The sequence below is a fragment of the Arachis hypogaea genome, chromosome 12 (assembly GCF_003086295.3).
Source record: "Arachis hypogaea cultivar Tifrunner chromosome 12, arahy.Tifrunner.gnm2.J5K5, whole genome shotgun sequence".
Classification (NCBI taxonomy): domain Eukaryota; kingdom Viridiplantae; phylum Streptophyta; class Magnoliopsida; order Fabales; family Fabaceae; genus Arachis; species Arachis hypogaea.
Window position 1 is genome coordinate 108453583 of NC_092047.1, and position 11896 is coordinate 108465478.

An 11896-nucleotide genomic window follows, 5' to 3' on the forward strand; every position below is an offset into this window, starting at 1 on the left:
AATTGAATTAATGATTAGAAGAAAGTTAGAAAAAATAAATTTTGTAATTTGTAATCATTAATTAATTATTATTAATATTTTTAATGATATAAAATAATATGATATTATTCATTTTTTTTTATTAGTTAAGTACTAATTAAATTTTAATAAAAATATTAACATCTAAACTTCATCTAATGATTAAATAATAACAAAAACAATAAATAAATTCTGATACAGACAACATTTCTCTTTTCTTATAGGCTATAGCTACTACCTTTGACATTTCAATATCATGGTTGGAGATGGATCTCTACTAGACAGCTTTAATGAGCATTTGCTTTAAATTAAAAAGTATATCAGTAATCTTAGGAAGAGAGTGTGATATAAAGTTATTTTATTTTATTTAATATTTATAATTACATATAATATTAAAAATTATATATTTTTATATCTATTATTATGTATTTATTTTAAAAATAATTAATATATATATATAATAAAATAATTTTGAGCTAATTTAGATTTATTTTTATTGTCTTCTAAATATTTTTAAAATACATTCTAAACAACTATATTTTTAGAACTATTATATATTTAACGCTATAATTTTTTTTTCTTAAAAACCAAATTTTAAAATTTCAGACAAATATTGAAACAATATATTTTCATAAACAATTCTCATAAATAAATTAAAAATGTTCAAAATAAACTCTCACTGACTAACTTTGACCATTATAATAAATTAACTCTCTTTTAGCATAATTTTATAATCACATAGAAAAATGTGCAATTACTTGAGAAATAAAAAAAAAAAAAACAAGTTCAGCGCAAGTCAGAAATTAATTTTTATATGGAGCAAATTGATTATTAGAATTTATTATATTAAAATTGAGTTGATAGTTTATTAATGATTAAAAATAATAAATTTTAATGATTTTCTCACATTTACATGAATGTATTTTGTATATCAAAAATATTATTAATATATTAAAATTAATTATTAAATAATATATTATTAAATAATTATTAAAATTAATATATTAAAATATATTAATTAACATAATATATTTATATATAAATATATTTATAATTTAATTTATTTTTAATATATAATATATATTTTATATTAATTACTTACTTCAGTAACAAATTTAGTATATAAGTAACATAGTTGTTTATGTATAATGTTAGAAATAAGAGACTCAGAGTAATTTGAAGAGTGTATTATTCAGTGTGTCGAAAAGTACAATATACACGGGGTATTTATAGGTGCTAAATGAATCAAAGTAATAAAGATATAGAATTCTACAATTAATGTATAGATATGCTATATAAATATAGACGATACTAATTGACTTGAATTGATTCTAATTAATAATTCTCTAACATCCCCCCTCAAACTCAAGTGGGAGCTAAGGATACCAACTTGAGTTTAGATAACAAAATCCGAAAACGAGTCGGGTGATGAGCTTTCGTGAAGATATCAGCAGTCTGATCCAGTGTTCCAACAGTAATGAGACAAACAACATCAATAAGGATACGTTGCCGAACAAAGTGACAATCAATCTCAATGTGTTTGGTGCGTTCATGAAACACATCATTATGGGCAATCTGAATAGCACTGCAGTTATCACAAAAAACATCAGTAGGGGACGACTGAGGAGCACCCAGATCTTCGAGAAGCCAACGAACCGAGATAACCTCAGCGGTGGTGTCAGCGAGGGCACGGTACTCAGCTTCTGTGCTTGAGCGAGCAGTGAACGTTTGCTTCTTAGCACGCCAAGAAATAAGAGCGTCGCCAAGGAACAAACAGTAACCAGTAGTAGAACGACAATCAGTGGGATCACCAGCCCAATCAGCATCGGAGTATGCCTGAAGGGTCAAAGAGGAATGGGCAGAAAAATAAAAGCCATAAAATAGAGTGCCTTTGACGTACCGAAGAATGCGAAGAACTGCCGCATAGTGAGTAGTACGAGGAGCTGACAAGAACTGGCTGAGGACAAGAACTGGATAGGCAATGTCTGGTTGGGTGACAGTCAAGTAGACGAGACCTCCAATTAACTGTCGATAGAGAGTCGGATTATCCAAAACAGTACCATCCATAGGGGTAAATCGAACATTAGGCTCAAGAGGATTAGACTCAGTGCGACTATCTGTAATCCCAGCACGAGCAAGAAGATCTGAAGCATACTTAGCCTGAGAGAGATAGATGCCATCATCTGTGGAGATGACCTCGAGGCCAAGAAAATAGCTGAGAGAACCAAGATCTTTCATCTCAAAGGTACGGTGAAGTGAGGCCTTGAGATCAGAGATACCATCAACATCATCTCCAGTAATGATCATGTCATCAACATACAAAAGTAGGAGAACAACTCCATGTTCGCTTTTACGAATGAAAATGGCATTCTCATGAGGACTAGAAATAAAACCAAGACTGCATATGGTAGTGCTGAACTTGTCAAACCATTCAAGAGGAGCTTGCTTAAGTCCATAAAGTGCCTTGCGAAGGAGACAAACCTTACTGGAAGGACAAGGATATCCCGGAGGTGGTTTCATATAGACTTTCTTTTTCAAATCCCCATTAAGAAATGCATTCTTCACATCCATCTGACTGAGAGACCATCTTTTAACCACAGCAATGGCAAGAAGAGCTCTAACAGATGTAAGGCGAGCGACAGGAGCAAAAGTCTCTTCATAATCAATACCATACTCTTGCGTACAGTCTTGAGCAACCAAGCGTGCCTTGTAATGGTCAATAGAGTCATCAGAGCGAGTCTTAATCTTGTATACTCATCTACTGCCCACAACTTCCTGATCAGAAGGAGGATCAACCAAATCCCAAGTGTGTACTTTTTCAAGTGCCTGTATTTCTTCCTGCATTGCTTGTTGCCAATTTGAATTTGTGGAGGCCTCTCTGAATGACTTAGGTTCATGTTGATGAAGAATAGTAGAAAAGCAATGATAATAAAGGAGATGAGGAGGTAGATTCCTTACCCTAGAAGAACGAGTGGGAGGAGGAGGCATGACGGTAGGAGCGGGATCGCCGTCCGGACTGGAATCATCGGGAGATGAAGAAGGAGAAGGCGGAGGAGTAGGGGCCTCGAGGAATGGACTTGGGGTAGACCCTGTAGTATCATCACTAGGAAAGAGATCAACATTTGGGTTAGTAAAAAATGGTGACGGAGTAGAAGGAATGGACTCAAAAGAGGAAAAACTAGAGAACATGTGATGCTCCCAGAAGACAACATGACGAGATATACGAACACGGCGAGAGATAGGATCCCAACAACGATAACCCTTATGTTCAGAAGCATATCCAAGAAAACAGCACATGCGAGCCCGAGGTTCAAGCTTATTGTGTTCATGAGGCTGAAGAAGGACAAAACAGACACAACCAAAAATACGGAGAGAACTATAATCGGGAGAAGTACGATAAAGACGCTCAAAGGGAGTAGTGTTACCAAGAACAGAAGAAGGGAGTTTATTGATTGTATGAACAGCAGTGAGAACAGCTTCACCCCAAGCACGCTCAGGACAGGAAGAGGAAATAAGCATCGCACGGACAGAGTCAAGAATATGACGGTGTTTACGCTCAACTCTACCATTTTGTTGAGAGGTACCAGGATAAGAAAACTCAGACAAAGTACCCTGTTCAGCGAGAAAATTTAGAATTTTGGAGTCATGATATTCCATAGCATTATCACGTCTGAAAATTTTAATGACTTTTGAAAACTGAGTTCGAACCATAGTGGCAAAGTTAATATAAATCTGAGGCAACTCATAACGATTAGTCATCAAATAAACCCAAGTAAAACATGAATAATCATCAATAAAGACGACAAAATATCGAGCCCCTCCCATATAAGCGGTGGAAGCGGTGGGAGCGGGGCCCCAAACATCAGAATGAATAAGATCAAAAGGAGAGCATGAAATAGAGGAATTATTATTAAAGGGTAAGGCAGGTTGTTTTGCAGTGCGATAAGAAATGCAATCTAAAGACTCATTTTGAACTTGAGCTAAAACACCCGTAGATATAAGAGGACGCAATTTTCCTAAGGAGATATGGGCAAGACGACGGTGCCACAAGTGAAGAGTAGATGGAGAGAAAGCAGCACAGAGATTTGTAGAGGGAACATAAAGGTTCTCGAGCTCAAATAAGCGTCCGACCTTACAACCAGTCCCGATGATCTTTCCCGTCCGACGATCCTGCACACGGCAACCAGAAATAGAAAAAATGACATCAAAACCGAGTTCAACAAGCTGACCGACAGAGATAAGATTAAAATTCAATTTTGGAATAAAATAAGCATCAGAAAGATATGAATATTGGACTGTGAAATAATCCCGTGATGTGTTGCATGCAAAAGGGAACCATTAGCAGTGTTGACAGAAGGTGCATTTGTAGTGGGAGACAACGACGAGAAAAGATGACGCAAAGGAGACATATGATTAAAACAACAAGAATCAAAATACCATTTCGAATTACATGGATGGGTGGAAAGGGTAGCAGAGGTATTACTAGAAAAAGAGAGAAGTTGCTTAAGAAGGGATTCAATATCTGATGGAGAGACAGAAGGTGTGTTGAGAGATGTGGAAGGGGTGGACTCAGTAGCAGCAGCAGCAGTAGAGGCAGGCACGTGCGGAGAGTTGTTGGGATAAGGTTGATACTTGTTCTGATCTGAACGTGGTGGTCGAGTAGGACAGATAGCAATCAAGTGACCTGAGAGCTTACAATAATGGCAGAACAGTTTTGGGCAATTGGAGCCAATGTGGCCTTTTTGTTGCACTTACGACATTCAATAGAAGAACAGTCGGAGAAGGAATGTCCAGGCCGGTTACAGTGTCAACAGAGTTTGCCCTTTCTGTCGGTGGTAGCAAAGACAGTTTCACTTTTAGAACGAAGCAATTCCAAGCGCGTTTCTTCAGACTTAAGACGAGGAAGAGCATCTTCAAGACTAGGCAAGGGATTCTGATGAAGAAGAGAAGCCCTGACCGGCTCATAGTCATCAGTAAGTGCTATCAGAAATTGGATGAGACGTGTCCGGTTCCGATAATCCTCATATGCCTTAGCATCAGTAGGATCTTTAAGAACAGGCTCACAGGAGGTCAACTGATCCCAAATAATCTCCATCTGAGTAAGAAAATCAAAAACTGCTTGGCCACATTCTTGCTTAAGGTTATGAAGTTCCTTAAGCAGTTGGTACTGATGAGAGAGATCAGAAATAGTGTAACGTTTTGCCAAATGATCCCATACCTCTTTAGCAGTATCAAAATGCCCAAACTATAAATGAATGCCAAGAGTAGAAGTGTTGCAGAACCAAGTGATAATCTGATGATTTTTACTATCCCAATCTTCCAATTTCTCTGCATAGTCCATCTCAACATCCTCCTTGGATTTGGAGGCACCATCTTTGGATTTGTCAGTCACAGTTGGCTTAACAGGACAGGCAATATCACCAGCCACATATCGCCATAATTTTTGCCCTTTAAGAAATCCTCGCATAGCTTTAACCCAATGTGCATAGTTGGAGCCATTAAGGATAACAGGGATAGGCTGAAAGACATCCAATTTTTCCATAGGAATAGAAATAATAGCAAAAAAAAGGGATAAGAAACTACAAATTCGGAATAGAAAACGAGAAAACGGAGCGCAGAATTGGAAAGAGCTCACCAAAAAACCTTAGGGAGGGTCCTGCTTGTCTGCCACATCAGCAGAACGGTGACACGTGGCAGCCCGTGAGAGGACGGAGAGGACAGGATGGCGGTGAGGTGGCGAGCAGGTCAACCAGCGGGCCGGGTCGGGTCAATCGCGGGTCGCAGGAGAAGCTGATGGCGTGACACGTGGGCGCTCCAGGATCGTCTGATCAGCAGCAAGATCCAACGGCTACTAAAGCATCTGGGATGAGGAAGAATGAAGGTGGGCAGGGAGCTTCCGGCGGCGCGTGACGGTGCATCCGGTGGCCTCAGGCGACAATTCCGGCGGCGTTGAAATCCTGACGGAGAGACGAACACAATGATGGCGAAGGTGACGAACCAAAGCGTCGGAAACAGAACGAAAAACCAGAGCAAAGAAGCACTGTCGGAATAGAAAAATAAGGAGGCTATGAACAAATGTTCATTGGAAAAAAAAATTTTAGGCTCTTGATACCTTGTTAAAAATAAGAGACTAAGAGAGTAATCTGAAGAGTGTATTATTTAGTGTGTCGAAAGGTACAATATACAAGGGGTATTTATAGGTGCTAAATGAATCAAAGTAATAAAGACATAGAATCCTACAATTAATGTATAAATATGCTATATAAATATAGATGATACTAATTGACCTAAATTGATTCTAATGATTCTCTAACATATAAGACTATTAGTCCGATTATGAAAATACTGATTTCCCGCATGGTGCGAGAAGCTGACCACATGTATGGAAAGACGACATGCGTATGGAACCCCTTGCACTGTCTGCTATCACTATTCGCCAACTTCTAACCTCTCTCGCAGAGTGCAACAAGGCCTTCCATCCACCACTTGTTCAGTTGTTCTACATGCTTACCTCAATGTTTTTTGCTGTCTAGAAAGTAACAAAAAAATCCTTTCACCAAAAATTTCACCATTGCTAGAAGTTGTTATTGGCACCTTATCCTGGCAAGGAAATTTAACATGTGGATTCTTGAATACTTGTAAACGAGGTTAGTGACCAATACTATTTCCCTAATCAACACACTTAGCTCTTCCTTTGACCGGGTCCAACAATGCAAGTATAGATGCAACTATTTATCATATTTGCTCTCTTTGCTCAAAGGATCTATTGCCATTGCCATTAAGGTTGTTTGAAGAGTTAATACTCAAATTGGCCCCTGAAATTTGACCCCCGACTCAATTTAGCCCTCCAGGTTTCAATTGACTCTAATTGTACCCTGAAATTTTGACTCGCGCCTCAAATTGGCCCTTATATGGTTTTTCGTCACCGGAGAGTTGACCTGGTAATTTTAGATGACACCTGGCAGTCTCAAAACGACGCCATTTTACTATTGGCACCGAAATTCTTAGAAACGACGTCGTTGACATGAAAAAGGGGTTAAATGAAATCCAAACATTAACCACTTCAAAAGTGAAACCCAATTGACCCTTTCTCTTCCTTCTCATCCCGTCGTATACGTTTCCGTTAGAGAAGCGCCATGGGTGTCGCAGTAATGGAGGTTTGAAACTTTTCTTACTTGTTTCGCTCCCCATTGTGAAGATTAATTACCTGGGAGTCATCTTTTGCAAAAAAGGTTAGTAACAAAAATGCTGCTCTCAACTACCATGCTCTGTTTTTCTCAAAATGTTGGTTGTGGGTTGTTTTTCATTTTTTTTTCAGTCTACTTCATCAGTGAAACTTTGGGAGAATGTGGTTGATTATGGTTGTTGATGATGATAGAGTTTTTGTTTGTTAGGGTTTAATTTTTTTTGCATGTGTGTGACTGTGATCAACTGAGTCGTTCAGTTCTTTGTCCGTTTGAGCAGTCTTTGATTCTTCGTATTTCATTTTGCTTTCATGTGTTTCCTGACTAATGAACACACCTGACAATTTTGCTTTCATGTGTTTCCTTGTTTCTTTTTGTACTATTATTTACAAGAGTACTGATATAGTGGAAAGGGAGTACTGCATTATGTAATGATCATACAAGAATATAATTTTGATAAAAAAATCCTACTTTTATACATGAACTTTAAGGGTGTAATTACTAGTTGGAATATAATTTTGCTTAATGAACACACTTGACAATTTTGCTTTCATGTGTTTCCTTGTTCCTTCTTGTACTATTATTTATAAGAGTACTGATATAGTGGAAAGGGAGTACTGCATTATGTAATGATCATAACAAGAATATAATTTTGATAAAAAAATCCTACTTTTATACATGAACTTTAAGGGTGTGATTACTAGTTGTAATATAATTTTGCTTAATGAACACACTTGACAATTTTGCTTTCATGTGTTTCCTTGTTCCTTCTTGTACTATTATTTACAAGAGTACTGATATAGTGGAAAGGGAGTACTGCATTATGTAATGATCATAACAAGAATATAATTTTGATAAAAAAAAATCTTACTTTTATACATGAACTTTAAGGATGTGATTACTAGTTGAAATCTTTGAGGGAAGGAATGACTTAATGATTAAAGTGGAGTCTATTTTATTTCTCAAGAACCCTTCCCTTAAATTTTCCAATGAGTATTTTAACACGGCACTTGTTAAAAAGCAAAAAAGGCATCTTTTTAAATGCTTAATATTTTCGATAATGCATGTGATAGTTTACTTTTTCGTACTTCCTTAATAAGTTTTTACGAGATTCATTACAAATTACTTATTTTTGTTGAGATGTGAACATTATATTGTTGTTCCATGCATAATTATTGTGCAGATTATTGCATTAAGTGGTACAGCAAATAAGCTATTAAATGAGAAATGAATTGGATTTTTTTTGCTTCTGGTGTCTGAATTACTCTGCCATTAATTATCCTTGTAAAAAGCATAATCCTTCATGTTTAGGTATTTCAGATACTTGTGACTGTTAGTTATGTAATTGATTATGTGAAGATTATAACTTTTTTGTTCTACTTTGACAATCAGTTGTGAAAAATCTTTGCCCTTTTATTCTCTTTTCTTTTTTTTAGATAGGACAGTGAGTTTCTCTTATTTTCTTTTTCACTTATAGATTGAAAATAATACTCATTGGCTTTAACAATAATTAAAACGCAGATCAAGCTGGTATGTTTTGTTGAAGGTTTCCCTGTTTATTATTATTATTATTGTTATTATTATGGTTAAAGATACCTGGTCTCCTAGTCCCTATTCATTCTGGCCATTCATAAAGTAAAAGGGATTGTACTTGTTTCATTATATTCTGTGAAGTATTGGCAATGTTGGGTAGTGTTGTATGGCATAATAGTTTGATACTTGAGTCAGAGTTGAATTTACTTTGATTAGCAAAGTTGTAATTGTATCCAAATATTGTTGATTTTACTTGCTTTATTCTTTCATGTTTCATGATTAAGGATTGCATGAGATAGATTGAAATTAAACCAAATACCTTTAACAAAATATTCATATTTTTTAATGGTAGCCAAAACACTTTTAATTGATTAAGTTGTTTAATATATTAGAACTAAGCCCCAACTGAATTGTCTGTAATCTAAATTACTATTTTCAATTTATTGTAGTGTTGTTTTTAATTATTGTGTCTCCTGAATCTTATTTATAGATGGATGAAGGTATAACGATTGTGTATCATCATGGAGGCAGTTTTGTCACCAAACCAAATGGCAGTTTGGTTTATGACAATGATCACACTGATGAGTTGACTGGGCTGCATGAGGACGTATTAGATGTATTTTCACTAAGAGACTACAAGATCCTAGGTTATGATAACATGGTTGAGTGTTGGTGGCTTGTTCCTAGTAGACATATGAAGAGTGGACTGCGAGCACTAAGTCATGACAAAGAGCTAGTAGAGATGTGCTTCTATGCAAAGAACAATAGGGAACAGTGCACATATACTATGAGCATGGAGTTTCCCAACCCATGGTAGAGGAAGAAGTACCTGAATTGATAGAGCTAACATCCAATGCCACTGAAAACGTTGTCAAGGGGACCACACCTAGCCCAAAGAATGATACACCAACCATTCCATCCCATATCAAATCACCCATCAACAGCACAAGTGAAGGCCCTTCCAAAGAGACATCCAAGTCCCTACCAGCATCTGCTTCTGTCCCCCTGGTGAAGGAGATACCCCAACCAAAACCAGCACCTAAACCCACACCTAAGCCCAGGCCAGCAACTAAGGAGAAAACTAAGCCTACACCTAAGCCCAAACATGCACCTAAGGAAACACCTAAGCCCATACCCAAACCTACACCTAAGCCCAAGTCCACATCCAAACCAGCACCTCAACCCAATCCCACATCAAATACAATTAAGTCCACACCCAAGTCCGGGTCCAAACCCAATCCAACACCCAAATCAGCATCCAAGCCCAATCCAACACCCAAATTAGCCCTCAAATCTAAAGCCACTTCATCCAAATCAATTCATACTGCAACAAGATCCTCTGCTAGACCAAAAGGAAGAGTAGTGGGACAAAAATAAGATACTGGCAGCAAAAAAATCTATATACACCTCGATGACAATAATGGCAGTGACAGTGATTCGCATGACTCGTACGAATCTGTAGAAGACAGCCTATACAAGCCTGGACCACAAGACAGTTCTACTGAATCAGATATTGAAGGTGGTCTTTCGGAAGCTAGGTTGAGAGAATTTAAGTTGAAGCATGCTCCAGGTGCTGTCTGGAAGAAGGGCAAGGAGAAAACAGTAGAAGAAGATGACGGTCTGGTTGTGGAGAATTCTGATGAAGAAGTAGATTGGGCGCAAGTGCTGGACAACAGAGAAAACAACCAAGAATCTTATGATACATATGATCCAATTCACGATGATTCTGATGGAAACGACTCTTGGAAGTCCAAAGAATTGAAAACCCCCCAAACTCAGATGAAGAGTGGAGTGATGACGATGATGCTGATGATGTGCACCCAATCTTCTCCGAGGGTGGCCGATTCGGTGAACTAAAGCTACAAGTTGGAATGAAGTTCAGTAACAAGAATGAATTTATGGATGCTGTGAGAGAATTCACCATTCAAGAGGGTAGGGAGATTAAATTTAGAAGGAATGAGAGCTACAGAATCAGAGCTATTTGCAAGTGGACAACTGGAGAAGATGAGGATATGGTTAGATGTCCATGGGTTGCTTATGCATCCAGGGATTCTGAGGAGACATGCTGGCAATTAAAAACATTTAAGAATGAACACATATATCCTAGGATGAGAAAAAACAGGGCAGCCAACAGGAGATGGCTTGCTGGCAAGTTGGTAAAGAAATTGAGGAGGTATTTGAGCTTAAAGCACAGTGAAGCTAAAGCATATTTCAGGAGAAGGTTTGACCTGGATCTAAACAAATCATCACTAACCAGAGCTTTAATGGATGCAAGAAATATTGTTTACGGTGATGTAGCTGCCCAGTATGGTTTGGTTAGAAATTATGCAGAAACTCTACTTAAGAGTAATCATGGTTCAACAGTAAAGATTGGTACATATCTTCAAGGGGATGATTCTATATTTGAAAAAATGTATGTATGCCTGGATGGATGTAAGAAGGGTTTTAAGGCTGGCTGCCGCCCACTGATCGGACTCGACGGAGCCTTCTTGAAGACTCGGTTTGGTGGACAAATACTCTCAGCAGTGGCTCAGGACGCCAATAACCATATACATCCAATTGCGTGGGCAATTGTTGATGTTGAGAATAAAGAGAATTGGAAGTGGTTTTTGGACCTGCTGCTTGATGACTTGGGTGACTACATGACTAACAAATGGGCTTTTATGTCAGACATGTAAAAGGTAAATGAGTAAATGTATTTGTATAATTAACCTCATATATGCTGTGACGACTGTGATTAAAAAGATTTATTTGTATAATCAATTCATACTTGCTGTGAGGACTGTGATTAGTAAATGTATTCGTTGCGAGGGTCTGTTTGACGTCACTTAATATATTTGGGGGGTTTGTTTGAGGTCATTTAATATTTTTTGGGGGTCTGTTTGAGGCACGATAATGGAAATTTCATGTCTTACTGGTTCAGGGTTTGGCTTCAGCAGTAAAGGAGCTCATGCCCAATGTACACCATCGATTCTGTGTCTGGCATCTATGAAAGAATTTTAACAAACAATGGAAAGAGCAGGAGTACAGAGGACTATTAATGCAGCAGCAGCTGTTGTTGCAAAATAAAAAGGTTCTAAGGCTGGAGAGACTAGAGATCCAGCAAATGCTGCTACTACTAACACCCAAGCTGCTGAGATTAATGAAAATACTCTATTAAC

General features: G+C 37.5%; 1 protein-coding gene across 1 annotated transcript; it reads left to right on the top strand.

Moving 5' to 3' along the window:
- The first annotated feature begins 10606 nt into the window (after positions 1–10606).
- On the top strand, positions 10607–11413 carry LOC112730491 (uncharacterized). Its single transcript, XM_025780574.1, has one exon. It carries the CDS (start codon positions 10607–10609, stop codon positions 11411–11413), a length of 807 nt encoding a protein of 268 aa, XP_025636359.1.
- The last annotated feature ends 483 nt before the right edge of the window (positions 11414–11896 follow it).

Coding starts and splice junctions, on each gene's coding strand:
- LOC112730491 (XM_025780574.1), top strand. CDS start 10,607: ATGAAGTTCAGTAACAAGAATGAATTTATGGATGCTGTGAGAGAATTC.